This window comes from Dromiciops gliroides, chromosome 5, assembly GCF_019393635.1.
Source record: "Dromiciops gliroides isolate mDroGli1 chromosome 5, mDroGli1.pri, whole genome shotgun sequence".
NCBI lineage: Eukaryota > Metazoa > Chordata > Mammalia > Microbiotheria > Microbiotheriidae > Dromiciops > Dromiciops gliroides.
In genome coordinates, this window is record NC_057865.1 from 273,401,519 (window position 1) to 273,417,582 (window position 16,064).

At 41.3% G+C, this 16,064-nt stretch overlaps 1 protein-coding gene across 1 annotated transcript in view; it reads left to right on the forward strand.

The window, feature by feature from the left end:
- CFAP54 (cilia and flagella associated protein 54) overlaps positions 1–16,064 on the forward strand; it is a 347,358-nt gene that overhangs the window by 192,060 nt on the left and 139,234 nt on the right. Inside the window, exon 42 of the mRNA XM_043967706.1 lies at positions 11,269–11,421. Within this exon, the coding sequence (XP_043823641.1) occupies positions 11,269–11,421 (153 nt within the window). The remainder of the gene's footprint in view (positions 1–11,268; positions 11,422–16,064) is intronic.

Genomic DNA, 16,064 nt, shown 5'->3' on the forward strand with positions numbered 1-16,064 from the left:
GCCCACCTGGGGAAGGGTGGGGCCTCTGCCTTCATTTCTTCGAAGAATTGTCCCCGAGGGGGAGATGACTTTTCCTTTGTTGCCCCCCCCCCCGGACAGAACAAGGAGCAAAGCACAGGGGTTACAGAAAGGCAAAGTTCAATTCAAAATAAGGAGAATCTTCCCAACAATCAGAGCTTGCCCAAAGGGGAGAGCCCGGCCTAAGAAGGTAATGAGGAAAGATCCCAATCAATGGAGGTTTTCAGGCCTAGACTTTGAATCCACTTGTCCAGGCCATGGTAGAAGGGATTCCTACTCTGGTATGGGTTGGATTGGGTGGTGCTGAAATCCTTCCCATCTCTGAGAATCTGGGTTTCTGTGCAGAATGGCAGGGAGCTATTTTTTTGGTCTTGTCGGTATGAAATTTTTATTTAGTCATTTTTCAGTCGTGTCTGACTTTTTGGGTGTTTTCTTGGCAAAGGTACTGGGGTGGTTTTCCACTTCCTTCTCCAGTTTATTTTATAGATGAGGAAACTGAGGCAAACGGGGTTAAGTGACTTGCCCAGGATCACACAGCTGGTAAGTGTCTGTGGCCATATTTGAACTCAGGAAGATGAGTCTTCCTGACTCCAGGCCTGGTGCTCTGTCTACTGCACCACCCAGCTGCCCCTGTGAAATTAACTTTCCTAAACTCAGGGAATCCTGGAATGATAATGAATATATTATTTAGCTAGACTTTCCTTATTGCAGTTATATTTGTCACCTAAAGAATATGCAGTTATCTTCATCATGATGAAATAGTCACATTGCCCTGATGGCATATAAAAATACTCTTGCTTTCTGGCCATAGAACCACAAAATCATAGACTAGCAGAGTTGGAAGGAACCTCAGATGTCTCTAAGCCCAACTCTGGGTGACAACATGAGTCCTCTCTATAGTCTTCAAGGTTCTGTTCTCTCTCCACGCCCTCCTTGATGAAGGTGGCCCATTCCCAATGGGTACAGCTCAGAATTCTTTTTTTTTAATGTAACAAATATTTTTATTTATAGTTTTGGGTTCCCCAGCTCAGAATTCTTTTCTTTTTTTTTCTTTTTTTAGTGAGGCAATTGGGGTTAAGTGACTTGCCCAAGGTCACACAGCTAGTAAGTGTTAAGTGTCTGAGGCCGGATTTGAACTCAGGTACTCCTGACTCCAGGGCTGGTGCTCTATCCACTGCGCTATCTAGCTGCCCCAGCTCAGAATTCTTTATGAAGTTTTTTCTTAATATTTTTCACCAGACTTATAATACCCTTGGTCAGAAAATCTCTCTACCAATGCCAATCTCCTCTAGTCTTAGAGAGTTGCCTGTGACCCTGAGGAGTGAGGGTCACACAGGCAGAATGGGTCAAAGGTGAGACTTGAACTCAGGGCTTCCTAATTCTGAAACATGCTTCTCATTATATTTTGTCACATTGCTTGTTATTTTTCTAATATTAGCAGAAATCTGGCTTCTAGTGACTTCCACTTACTTTTCCCAGTTCTACTCTTTGGGGACATATAAAATATGTCTAAATCGTCTTCACCTTACAGCCCTTCAAATAATTGAAGATTGGCATCATTTTCTCTACCCCCCAACATACACTGCATTCACTTGGAGAAGGCCAAAGTATTGTCTTTGCTTTTAATCTTGGATATTTCAAAACATTATCTAATTCTAAAACTGAATATTTATGTCAGAATAAGTTTGTTACAGGGGTTTTGTTTCTCTGTTGTGGGGGAGAGGACATGGGAGGAGAGAGTGTTAATTGCTTGTTAAATGAAAACAATAAAATTTAACTTCAAAAATACAAAATTGGTACAAAGGTCAGGAAAAGACAGTGTATACTTAATGAGGCTTTGCAAAAGGAATATTTTTCTTTAAAAAAAAGAAATCAGATAGTTATCCATAATGTCTTCCACAGAGAAAATCTGACATTCTTTTACTTATTCCCTCCCTCCCCCTACCCTCAGGTCAGTTAGCTGTCAGCTCTGTAGTTTCTAGTGCTTCTGAAGACATTTCTCATAAAAGATGATTCTATTAAAATGGGACTTGTGGCAATAAGAGCTCCCATTTGTATCCTGGTAAAGTGCAGCTCCCTGCCCCAGAGTTCTCCTCTATTATCTCCTGGTGGTGTAGAAGCGTCCATGAGACCCCTCAGACCCTCTTTCTGATGTGTCTGGGGCTCATATGTGATCATGATGGGAACAATCAGAAGAGTAAAAAACACAGATCCTTGAAGAGAGCAGAGGAAAAAGGAATTGCATGTCACATCCTACAGCAATTATGACTTTAAATCCTGATAGTCTTCCTCTAAACAAATTTGCATGTTGAACCTACGTTCTGATTAATCAAAGTGAAAAAGAAAGCATTTGGGAAATCACGTTCTTCCTCCAGACGTTTAGAAGACTATGAAGTAGGAATTGGGGGAAGCTATGTCTTAGCTATTATGATAGATTCATCTAATCACAATGATAAAAAAACCCCACAAAAACCAAAACAAAAACCAAATACACCTGTCCCTGTCTTAGAAAACTATCGTCGTGCAAGTAATGGATTTTATAGTCCTTCGGTGCCACGCTAGAATCATGCTGGAGTTAAAAGTGGACATTCTTGAACTTGACCTCTGACAGGTGAAGTAAGTGACCAATTGGATGACTGTTCTTCCATTAACTTCCTCTTCTGCTGCCTCGTGGTGTGGAGTCTAGTTCTGGAGGGTCCAGGCAAGCTGGAAAGGTTTGGAGCTCATCCGTCGGGATGGACATTGTCCCTGGATCCCAAGGAGCACCTTACCCAGAGGAGGAAGGATCATTCTGCCACTACAGTTTGCTAAGTCATAAATGGATGGCTATCTGCATCAGTGAAGGGACATCTAACAAAATTATGGGTCCTCAAAAGAAGAAGTTCTCTGTCCTGAACTGCAACAGAGTCCAAGAGAAATTGGTTGGCGTGTCAGCTGAGAATATTCACTGAAGCAGAAGCTAAGGAGTGAGTGGCTAGAGCTCTGGACCCAGAGTCAGGAAGAGCCGACTCAGACCCTGCATAGCTTTGTCACTTAAACCTTTCTGTGCCTCACTTTCCTTATGTGTAAAATGGGGATGATAATGGCCTCCTATGGTTGTTAACCTTGAAGTCATGTATAAATTCTAGCTATAATAATTATATAATTATTACTATTATGATTATGAGGTTAAAAAGCAATTTTTATACTCTTTTCCTCAAGATGTCAGTAACAGCAGAACATTGGTAGGGGTCAGTTGCATAACACATATTTACATACTAGCATTTGCCAATGTGCAGGGGTCAATCGCAAGAGATATCCTCAGATGTTGGGTACTAATAGTGTTTATATACTGCTTCGAGGTAGGTGCTATTATTAACCATATTTTGTCATTGCGGAAACTGAGGCAGATAGAGAGGCTGAGTGACTTGCCCACAGACACACAGCGAGTAAGTGTCTGAGCCAGGATTTGAACTCAGGTCTTCCTAACTCCAGGTCCAGTAGCCTATGTGCTGTGCTGCCTACTGTGGCAATGAGTCCTCCCAGATGCAGAAGGAAAGGGAGAATATGGAAGAGATATGATAGGAATGGGGAGAAATGCCCAATGTTCCAGAGCCTTCCTGGTACTAAGGACAGTGATGTGTGGAGAGGGCATGATGTGAGTCAGACCTGGCTTTATATGAGCCAGAGCAGAATTCAACTGGGCAACACGGGGCTGGTGGAAGAGAAAGTGCCGGGGAAGCTTGGCTGGTGAGGACCAGCCCAGCCCACCTGCCAGGGGAGGGGGCTAAGCTAGGCTGAGCATCACAGAATCTTGGCTGCAACACCACATCGTTGGTGAGTTAACTTATGTGTCTCCGGGTGTGTGTGTGTGTGTGTGTGTGTGTGTGTGTGTGTGTGTGTGTGTGTGTCAGAAAAAGCTGTAAGTGGCTAACCTGGAGACCGAGAGCCAGTGCGTGCACGTACACAGTGTTGCTATTGTGTGTGGACACTTTCCCAACAATATATTTGTTGGTAGCCACCCCTGCCGTGACATGAAGGCAGTTGCTGAGACTGCCACACTCCCCACTGAGAAAAATGTGGGCAAGAATAAGCCATTTTGCAAGGAACACCCCCCCCCGCCCCGCCCCAGCTCAATTTAACCCTTAGTTGCTTGATTTGCTTTACTTAAAAGCCCCGGAGTGAGCAGTTCTTTCTGGCTCAGTCACCCGCCATCTTCCCGACTCCAACCATGGGGACCAAGGGACTAATTAGGAGTTGCCATGTCCAAAGTGTCCTTTAACAAGGGGCTGGAGTGTATGTCCCTAACAAGGACCATCTCTGCTTGTCTCTTTATGTTCCTAACACTTAGCATCATCATGCTTTGTACCTAATAAGCACTTAATAAATGCTTCCCCCACCCCCACTCATTCATTTATAGAACTAGGAAGAAATACACTCCAGGAGCAGAGCATGATCTGGGCAAAGGCCAATACATGGGAGATAGAATTTGTAGACTGTGGAATGATTAGGACAATTAGCCAGAACTAAGCCGGTGTGAAGGGGAGTGATGGGAAATGTAGGTTGGAAACAGGTTTTGGAAGGCTTTAAAAGCCAGGCTAATGGGGGAAGCTAGGTGGTGCAATGGATTCAGAAGGACCTGAGTTCAAATCTGACCTCAGACACTTGACACTTACTAGCTGTGTGACCCTGGGCAAGTCACTTTACCCCAATTGCCTCACACACACAAAAAAAGTCAGGCTAAGGGATTGATATTTTGTTGGGAGCCACTGAAATTTTTTTGAAGGGAGTGGGGTGCCATGGTCGGATCTGTGTCTTAGGAAGATTACCTTGTCAGCTGTGTGGAGGATGGGTCAGAGAATGGAGAGTCTAAAACAGGGAAACCAGTCAAGAGGCTGAGCACACGTGAGAGGGAAGGAGGGCCCAAATTGGCAGAGTGAATGGAGAATAGGAAATAGATGTGAGAGATGTTTTGGAGGTACAATCAATAAAACTTTGTAAGTGATTGGGCATGGGGTTTGTGGGAGTGGGAAAACTCAAGAAAAACTACAAATTTTGAACCTGACTAAGGGAGTTGGGTGCTGTCCTCAACCTGTAAGGCCATTGAAAGAGGGATAAGTTCAGGGGAGAAAAATAATAGGCTGACTTTTATATAGTGCTTTAAGGTTAACCCTTTATATCCATGATCTCATTTGATTCTTACAACAATCCTACCTGATAAACATTATGGATATTATGATAACCATTTTTCACATGGAGTCTTTGGCTCAGGGAGTTGAATTGATTTCCTTTTTATTACACAACCAATAAATATTTGAGATTGGACTGAGAAACACTGGTCTCTTTGGACTCCAAATCTAAGACTTTTCTCATCCACCAGTATATCTTTCGAGAATGAGTTCTTGTTTGGACCTGTTGAGATTAAGATTGGGTAGAAATATGTAGGTATTTATTGATGCCCAGCAACCAGTTTGACTCACGGGAGTGGATTTTAGGAGGGAGACAGACAGACAGAGATAGCGATAGAAGGAATGATTGAAGGGCAAGCTCCTGAAAGATATGGGAAAGGTCTGTTATCAAGGGGGAACAGCAGAGAGGATGGTCTTGGAAAGGAAGAGGGCCACAGCTTCCTCTAACACTGGGACAAAAAGATGGTGGGTGAGGAAGAGAGTTTTGGAGTGGATTGGAGAAATAATATGATATGGTGCAGTTATGACAGAGGAATCCTTGGTAATTGTTTGAATTATTTAGACTTTGGAAGGCTGTCCTTAACATTCTTTATCACTCTGGATCTGTAACTTGGATACAAGGCAAGGAGTATTTGCAAATACTCACACACACTGGTACCAGAGTGGTTTGGTCTCCAAGGTCTAGCCCATTCTGCTAAGCTACTTCTTTTTTTTTTGGTGAGGCAATTGGGGTTAAGTGACTTGCCCAAGGTCACACAGCTAGTGTCAAGTGTCTGAGGCTGGATTAGAACTCAGGTCTTCCTGAATCCAGGGCCAGTGCTCTATCCACTGTGCCACCTAGCTGCCCCCTAAGGTACTTTTTGACTTGTCTCTATCCTCTCCCTCCACCCCACCCTACCTACCCCCAAATCCAAGAAAAAGACCTTTAAAGAAGGTCTGGTTTGGTCCCAAGGCAGTAACTGATACCTTCAGGATTATACCTCCCATCTCCCATCCCCCATCCCCTCCCCATAGCACACACAGGCATGACCCTTTCCCTCTTATATAGAATATATTCTCCACTTATGGAATATATATTTTATGTATTTAGTCTATACACTAAAACCAGCCATAGTTTTAGGGATAAAATTCCTGCAATTAAAATAAGCCTCAGGGCAACTAGATGACTCAGTGGATAAAGCCCCAGCCTTAGATTCAGGAAGACCTGAGTTCAGATGAGTGTCTGACTTCAGACACTTGTCACTTACTATCTGTGTGACCCTAGGCAAGTCACTTAACCCTTATTTCCCCACACACACAAAAAAAATATGAAGCCTTTCCCCTTCCATCTTCAAGAAGGGTTTTAAAGCTGTATAAATCATGTTATTACAACCATATAACTATTGGTTGATACAGAAGGGAAAGGAAGGCAAGTAACCAGTAGATGCAGAAAATCTTCCTGTAGAAGTTGGGCTCTGAGCTGAGTAAAATAAATCAGGGATGGATGTCAAGAAATTGGAGGGAAAAGAACATTTCAGGCTTAGGCCCATGAGTAGCTGCTACACTTTGCAGCTGAGGGGAAGATAGGGAGACCTAGGCAAAAAAAAAAAAAAAGATGTGGTTGAACATTCTTAATTAAAGCCTTTTTCATTTGTATTCCAAACATAAATAGATGTATGAATTTATCTTCTCGCAGCCGAGTAGAGGTCATTTTCACTGATTAACAACTTTGGGAGATTGGAAAAGCCGCCAATGATCACTGAAACTATAAAATGTCTCTTGATAATCCAAATTAATTATTCAGAGATTTGTCAAGAGAAAAAAATTAAGAGACATAACTCTGGAGTGGGCAGAGCTTTTCCAATAAGTTTGAACAGTACAATGCGCTATATAAACTTTTTCCTCATTAAGATGAAGGATGAATTTGACAACATAAATATAGTTTGAATTAATCTAAATTTTTGCTGAATTTTATATTTCCATGATTTCATTTCTTCTAATAAAGGTGATTGGTTAAATGTATTATAACTAAATGCAAACCCCAGTTTATAATTTGTAAGACTTTTTACAGAAATAAATTTACAGATTAAAATTGGTGGGAGATCATGCTCTGAGCATCCATATATTCTGAATCAAATATGACAGTCATGATCTCTACGAACAAGCCCTTTCTCAGAACTCTTTTAACTTTATGTCTGGAATCATTTTCTTGACTTTGGAGCCTGATCATATTTACTTACTTTGGTAAGTTTTAAGACCCAGCTGTGTTGAAAGTTCATCCTTTTGCCAGGTGTGTTTCATCAATTTTCTTTGTACATTTCAGATTGACACATTGCAAGTATTTTGGATGCAGCTCTGATGTTGCTGAGTGCCAGAAATCACTCACTTCTGTTATTTCTTTGTGGGTCTAGTCTCTCGGGAATCTCTGGCATTTTCCACATTGATGCAATGAGAAGCACGGGAATATTTCTTATTGCCTTCAATTCAAACTGTGGAGAATATCAGTGATTTTGGAATTGTTCTTGGGTGTAGACATGCCTTTGGAATAGTTAGTCTCCTGGTGCTGCTGTGTGAGATGTTAACTTTTCTAGAATAACCACCTAGACTCTAATCTTGCTAATATTGCTATGACTGTAATTTAATATATAATGTCCAGGAAAAGAAATGGGTTCCACAAAAATTCCTCCTTGCACCATGGTAAGTGAAAATATATCTTCCATGGAATCAGGAGAGAAACTTTTCATAGTTATCAGGCCAAGCAGTGCTGGGCTAGGCAGTAAAAGACAGTTTTCTCCCTTTAATTTGTGTTTATTATCATGGGGAAAACTGGCTCCTTTAATCAAATCAACAAACATTTATTATGCACTTACTGTGTGTCAGTCACTATTCAAAGCACCATTAGCATTGGACTCTGCCACCAAGTCTAATCCCACAGATAGGAAGTCTCTTGAGACACAAGTGTCAGAATAAGGCAATCCCATACAAAGTATATTTTCCTCTGGTTGCTTTAATTTGCTATGCAGAGACAGAAATCACTCATTAATTAAATGAATATTTTCAAAATCCTCACCAGTTAACCAAGAAGCAAAAAAAAAATATCACTAAACCCATGTTCAGCCTGGTAGGTGGGTAGCATTATTATCCTCATTGCCATTTTCAACAAAGGGGGAAAAGTGGTATGGTTAACGTAGGATGTCATTTCACACAAAAGAAAGGGGCTAGTTTTTTTTTGACACACATAAGGTTCCCTCCTCCCTTTTAGATGGATATAGTAAGGCAAGACTTTATAGTCTACTCCAGTGTATGATATTCTTCCTCACCCCTCTGTTGTAATACAAACTTTGGGGCAAACAAGATTACTGGGTTCTTAAATACCTGTGTCATATGGTTGTGTTCATTATATTGCAGGAGAGATAGACATAGATAGGGAGACAGATAGATAGATAGAGAGGGGGGGGGAGAAGAAAGCACTCATTTAAGTGCTTACTATATGCTAAAACAGTGTCCTAAAGGTTATATGGGTAATAAGGAACAGAGCTGGGATTCATGTTCAGGTCTTCTGATGGGCTCTGTAATATGCTGCCTCTCCTGTAAACAAACTAGGTCTTTACCCCTCATAAGGCAAGTCTTCATTGTAGTCGTTTTAATGACCCACACTGTTCTTCTAGTGCTTCTTTGGGTTAGTGGCAAGAACATTGGATTTGTGGGAAGAACTGGGTTAGAATCCTAGCACTTTTACCTCCCATGAGGCCTGGGATAAGTCACCTTCCTTTTCTCTGTGTTAGTTCCCTCATATCTAAAGGAGAAGGGCTTAACCCCTTGAACCCTTTCAGTTCTAAATCACTCTCCTCCCTCCCCCAGTCTCTCCCAGTATCTCTGATTTCAAACTCAATGTGTCTAAAATCACCATCATTAACACAGCCCCCTTTCACTGACTTCCCCCTTCCTGCCAGAGGTACCGCCATGCTCCCAGTATCCTAGGCTTGAAACCTGAAAATCTTTTTTGAATCTTTCCTTAACCCCCACATTCACTGAAATCCTCTTAATTCTTATCAACTCAGAATGTGTTAGATCTTTATATTTCTGTTAATGCCATCTTAGTTCTGGCTCTCATCAATGACTTCCTTGATGATAGTAGCCTTCTCATTGGTCTCTCTGCCTCTAGGCTGGAAATCATCAAAATTATTTTTACAGGGCATCTAGGTGGCAAGGTAGATAAAGCACCAGCCTTGGATTCACGAGGACCTGAGTTCAAATCCAGCCTCAGACACTTGACACTTACTAGCTGTGTGACCCTTGGCAAGTCACTTAACCCTCATTGCCCCACCAAAAAAATTTATTTTTACATATGGTTGGGGAGGAAATAAAATATTATTTTTTAAAAATAGGAAATTATCACAGGGGTAATTTAATTCAATCTATGCCAAAGGGGAAAAATCTCTACAATAGAGGTGTCTTGGGCTGAAGAGCTACAAAACTCTATAAAGATAAAATACAACAGAAATAATGTTAATTATTGTTTTTTTAAGCCAATATGCAGCCTAGAGGCATCTGTTTCTATTTGGGTTTGACACTAGTTTCTCTATAATGGAAAAGTCTTCCTATTTAGTCCCCATCTGAAGACCTCCATTGACAAGGAATCTATGACCTCCTGGGGTAGCTCATTTCATCTTTATTAGGCTGTGCCCACAGGTTTCACCTCTATATGAAGTCAGATCTATCTCTCCATAGCTTCTTTTTTTGTTTGTTGTTTTTTTTAGTGAGGCAGTTGGGGTTAAGTGACTTGCCCAGGATCACACAGCTAGTAAGTGCCAAGTGTCTGAGGCTAGATTTGAACTCAGGTCCTTCTGAATCCAGGGTGGTGCTTTATCCACTGCACCACCTAGCTGCCCCTCAGTTACATTTTAATCCCTTATTGGGGCAGCTAGGTGGTGCAGTGGATAGAGTACTGGTCACACTTACTAGCTGTGTGACCCTGGGCAAGTCACTTAACCCCAATTGCCTCACCCCCCCACACACACACACAAAATGTAATCCCTTATTAATGTTGTGGAGCTTTATGTTTGACACCTTTGGTCTAAAAAATTAAAAAAAAACCCTATAAATCAAGCCTTGGATTGTAGCATTTGCCATTTTCTGAAGTGTAAATGCTTCCAATTAATATTTAACACTTGACTCTCAGGAACCTGGCTCCAGCACATCCCTGCTTTAAACTCAAGTGATTGCATGGCAGGTCATAGTGATACCAGGCAAAACTAAGTGAATACTGACCTGTCAGAGCCCAGCGTCACAAGGGTGGGGAGCCTTTGTTCCAACAAGGCATGGACATGTCTTGGAAGAGCATCCATCCATCCATCAATTCATCCATCCATCCATCTATATATGTATATATAGATGGACATATGTTTATACATACATATATACATATACACACATATATGTGTATATGTATCTGTGTGAATATAGGCATGTGGTTATTTGCACAGCCCTCAATTCCATTATAGTCTTACCCTTGTTTTCTTCTGAATTCTCCATCTGCCAAGAACCCTCATATTCTTTCCTTAAAAAAATACTTGTCAGGGGCGGCTAGGTGGCGCAGTGGATAAAGCACCAGCCCTGGATTCAGGAGTACCTGAGTTCAAATCCGGCCTCAGACACTTGACACTTACCAGCTGTGTGACCCTGGGCAAGTCACTTAACCCCCGTTGCCCCACAAAAAAAAAACCCAAAACCAAAAAAAACCACTTGTCATTCTACAAAGTTTCTTTGTCTCTTCCTATATCCCCTTCCCCAGGGCTCCCTTTCTTTGAAAAGATGACCTGAGTTGTTTTTAAAAGATGGCTTCTTCTCTTATGATTAGCCAGAAAGGGGGAACAATAGACTTCATAAAGAAGATTGTTGAGATCTGAGCTTATTCACATTTCATAAGAATCAAAAAAATTTGCCATAATCTCACCACTGAATATTGTTAAAACAATGCCTGGTGGTCTGGGGAGAAAGGAGTGGTTTGGGGAAGGAAGAATGCCTGATCTATAAAATAGAATTAACTGATAATAACCTGGTGGTGTGCTTCGTGTCCAATAATCCTGTGCTTTCCTTTTAGAAATGTACCAAGCAAACAGATTAGTGTCTGTGCCCCTGAATGTGAAAGAAACTTTGAGGTACTTTAGAGAAACCTTGGGGAAATCTAAGTACCACAACAGGTCGCTGAGATATAGCAGAAAGTTGCTCACTTTGTTGCTGGCCAACACACAAGGTAAAGTATCCATCTGAAGAATCAGAGCAAACTTCACTGAACTGTCCACTGGTTGAGACTTAACACTTTGGTGATTACCGCTGGCCAACCATCTTCCCCTGTCTGTTCCCATATTGCTTCCCCCCACTTCTCTTTCCCTTCCTGGCTGTCACCTTCTGTATGTATGTCTCTAGCATCTCTCTCTCTCTCTCCCCCTCTCTGTCTCTGCCCCTGTCTCTCTCTGTCTGTCTGTCTCTCTCTCCCCCCCCTCTCCCTCTCGCCCTCCTCTCTTCTCTCTCTTTCTCTCCCCAGCTCTGTGTCTCTCCCTCTCTCTCAGTCAACATTCATTGATTGATTAATTTACTGGTTGATTCTGTCTGCCTTCTTTGTCACCCTCAGAGCAAGTAATTGAAAATGAAGTTGCCATTGATGAACTGATAACACTCCAAATCAATTATGTCCTTTTTTTTAGCTTCCTGGAGAGTTCGGAGTCAGGAAAATGGTTGTGCTTTAAAGTACACATCTTAAATTTTCCTATAAGACCTGAAACAATGATTTGATGATTTTCTTTTCTCCACAGCAAGGACTTTACTATCAGTGGTTATCTTGGATTTAGGTCTTTCTTTATTCCTATAAATGCATAGAATCTTTCAATCCAGAATGAATGAATGAATAAATGAAAAAATAGTCATTAAGTAATTGCTATGTGCCAAGCAGCTGGGATACAAATAGAAAAAGCAGTCTATTTCCTACCCTTGAGGAGCTTATATTTGAATGAGAGAGATAAGAATTTTAGCTGCATGTCATATGGAAAGACCCCTATAGTTTCTACATTGCAGCAGCAAAACAGATGGTGATATATCTCCTTCATTTTCATTGATAAAACCGTATTTTCTCTGGTGCTGAACTATTTTATGGTGCCAAGGACTGCAGTGGTGAAAACTTTTTTTTTTCAGATCTTCAGTGAGGGACCAACTGGTGGTTCAACTGGTGCCTAGAGCACTGGAGTCAGGAAGTTGATATTGAGTCATTCAGTCATGTCTGACTCTTCACAACCCCATGAACCAAGCACACCTGGCCCTTCTGTCCTCCATGATCTCTTGAAATCTGTCCAAGTTTATGTGCATTATTTCCATAACACTGTCCATCCATCTCATCCTCTGCTGTCCACTTTTCCTTTTGCCTTCCAATCTTTTCCAACATCAGGATCTTTTTCCAGTTGACTCCTGTCTTCTCATTATGTGGCCAAAATATTTAAGCTTCACCTTCAGTATTTGAATTTCCAGTGAATTGTCTGAATTAATTTCTTTTAAGTATTGACTGATTTGCTCTCCTTGCCATCCAAGGGACTTCCAAAAGTCTTCTCCAGCACCAGAATTTGAAAGCATCGACTCTGGGGTTTCCTTATACTTCAACTCTCACAGCTATATATTGCTACTAAAAAAAAACATTGCTTTGACTCTATTTACCTTGTTGGCAAGTGATGTCTCTTCTTTTCAGTCTGCTCTCCAGAGTTGCCATAGCTTTCCTTCCAAGGAACAAGTGTCTTTTAATTTCATGGCTGCAGTCACCATCTGCACTGATCTTTGAGCCCAAAAATATAAAATCTGAAATTGCTTCCATTTCTTCTCCCTCCATTTGCCAGGAAGTAATGGGACAGGTTGCCAAGATCTCAGTTTTTGATGTTAAGCTTCAAGCCAGCTTTTACACTCCCCCCTTTCACCTTTATGAAGAAGGTTTTTAATTCTTCTCATTTGCCATCAGAGTGGTATGGTCTGAATATCTGAAATTATTGATGGGGAGGGGTGGGTGAGTCAGGAAGACCTGAGTTCAAATCTAGATGCAGTCACTTCCTAGCTGTGTGATCTTAGGCAAGTCACTTAATCTCTGTTCCCTTCAGTTTCCTTATCTTTAAAATGGGGATAATAATACACCTACCTCCCAGGGTTGTTAGTGAGGATCAAATAAGAAAATATTTGTAAAAAGTGCTTAGCACAACACCTCACACATAGCAGCAGGTGCTATATAAATGTTAGCTATTATTAGTATTTTTATTATTATAAGTGGTCAATGAGATAATGATTGTAAAGCATTTGGCGCAGTACCTGGGCCATACTAATATAAATGTTAGCTGCTACTGCAACTGCTACTATTATTTTATTATTATTATTTTTTGCAGGGCAATGAGAGTTAAGTGGCTTGCCCAGGCTCACACAGCTAGTAAGTGTCAAGTGTCTGAGGCTGGATTTGAACTCAGGTCCTCCTGAATCCAGGGCCAGTGCTTTATCCACTGCCCCACCTAGCTGCCCCCATGCCATTTAATTTAAATAAACATATTTTCTTATTAAAATGAAGAGACTTGGGTTACTTTTTAACTCAATTATAAGTTTAATAGATGTCTTCAGAGCAACTTTTAAAATAAATAAATTTCCTATGTCTCAATCAATACATTTCTTTATTAATTTTTTTTTAGTGAGGCAATTGGGGTTAAGTGACTTGCCCAGGGTCACACAGTTAGTTAAGTGTTAAGTGTCTGAGGCCGGATTTGAACTCAGGTACTCCTGAGCTCTATCCATTGCGCAACCTAGCTGCCCCTCTTTATTAATTCTTAAGTCAGCTGAGGGCTTATGACTCTAATAAGGGTAGGAAATGTTATTATCCACCACATATTCGATATGACCTCTGACCCTGTTTTCTTCTCTGTAGCCAATTCCTTAATGACCACCAATGGCCAATGGTATGACCGCTCTGGCCTATGATGTCACACTATAGGTCTATTTGTCCGTATAAAATTGAGCTCTACTACTTTTCTAGCAACAATTCCAGGGGCCCTTGCAGAGAAGAAATCTCCCTGACTACTAGTAAAGCTCTATTACTGTTTTCCGTGTCACAGCTGTTGCTATAAGGTCAGTGCCCCTTTCTGCAGGGATGCTTTGTGCGCACGCCTATTGGACACAATAAAAATCACTCATTTTGCCTTGTCCTCGTCTAAACACGAAGGCAGGAGGCTGAGGCAGTTTTCCAAGTTTGGGGGCCAAGATCTTAAGCGAATTGTGGAGTTGATTCAGAAGGAGTTTGGAGTTACTTGGTTAGTTGTCATAGATTGTTACTGCCTTTGTCTCTCAAAAGCGTGGCCAGTATTTGAAGGCAGCAGGGCAGAGAAATTGGAACCGATTGGTTCCAAGGGGGCAAACCTAAGAGTCATTTCATGAGCTTTGCCTAACACCTTCCTCCCATCTGACCAGTGATTTATTTGGTATAGGGAACTGCTATACCAGATTAGGTCAGCTCCTTTTCTGCAATTTGTAGGCTCAAGGCAGTGGTCTAGTGCACTGAATGATGACTTGTCCAGGGTCAAATGACCATTCTTTGTCAGAGACAGAATTTGAACCCAAGTCTTCCTGATGTTGAGCTTGGTTCTCTGCCCACCAAGCTTCTCTGTCTCTCACCCTGGCCCTCAAGGGTCTGTCATTACCTCAGTTTCGTTCTAATCCCTACAATATCAGAAGGGTGCTATCAGGTAGACATAGAAAAGGCTCTCCCTGAAATTCAAGATGGCAGGTTTTCATTCCAAGCCTAACCCACAGGTTTATAACCACTGATTTTCTTCTCTTTTAATGTAAAACAATAAATCATCATTAAAAGCAATTTCAAATCACCTTCAGTTCAACTACAAATTGAAAATGGTACTTCTTTAGAGTACTTTTTGAAAAAAATTAAATTCCCAATATATAGATATGTAACTTTCTTCACTATTATTTTGTGTCTATTTATGAGCTAACTTGTGTTCTGTATGTTGGTACCAAAACTCCTACAAATTTCAGGCCTGGGACTTTTCAGGTAACTGTGGTTTAATGGCCAGAGCACCGTATCAGGAGACCAGGACTTGAATCCAAAATCTTCTGCTTAGCTGTCTCTATGACCCTGGGCATGCCATTTACCTTTGGACCTAAGGGGGTGTTGATGGGAGTGGGGAGACCTGGCTGATCTGGAAGGTCCCTTTCACTTTTCAGTTCTGAATTCTGCAGTCACTTTAAGAACCTCCACTAACTGCATTCTGAAGCTGTTTTTTGCTTATTCCCCTTAAATGACTTTTTCTTTGCTTGTCCCAATTTTTTTTTCAAGAAAGCTAAATCTCTCCACCTCTTTTTCCAATCCCTAACTCTACCTCTATCTTTCTTTTATCCCCAGAGCTTCTCCAAGGTATTTCTTGCTCTTATTCCCTTTCCACATGTCAAGTCAACAAACTTTGATTAGGCATTTACTGTGTGTGTGGCACTATGCTAATAAGGGCCGGGAATCCAATGAGGAGAAAACAAAGAACGAGGTCGCATCCACTAAGGAGCTCCTAGTCTAATGAGGGAGACAATATGCAAACAGCTATAAACATACAGGATAAATACAGGGTAAATTGGAGATAATCTCACAGGGAAGGTAGATCAGGAAAGGATTGTGGGGCCTGCCTTAGTATAAAATACTTGTTAAGCATTTGAAGGATTGCTTACTAGTTTCCTACCAACTAGCTTAAATGAGTGGATAGATGGATGGATGGATGGATGGATGGATGGATGGATGGATGGATGGATGGATGGATGGATGGATGGATGGATGGATGAATGAATGAATGAATGAATGAATGAATGAATGAATGAATGAAAAAAAAT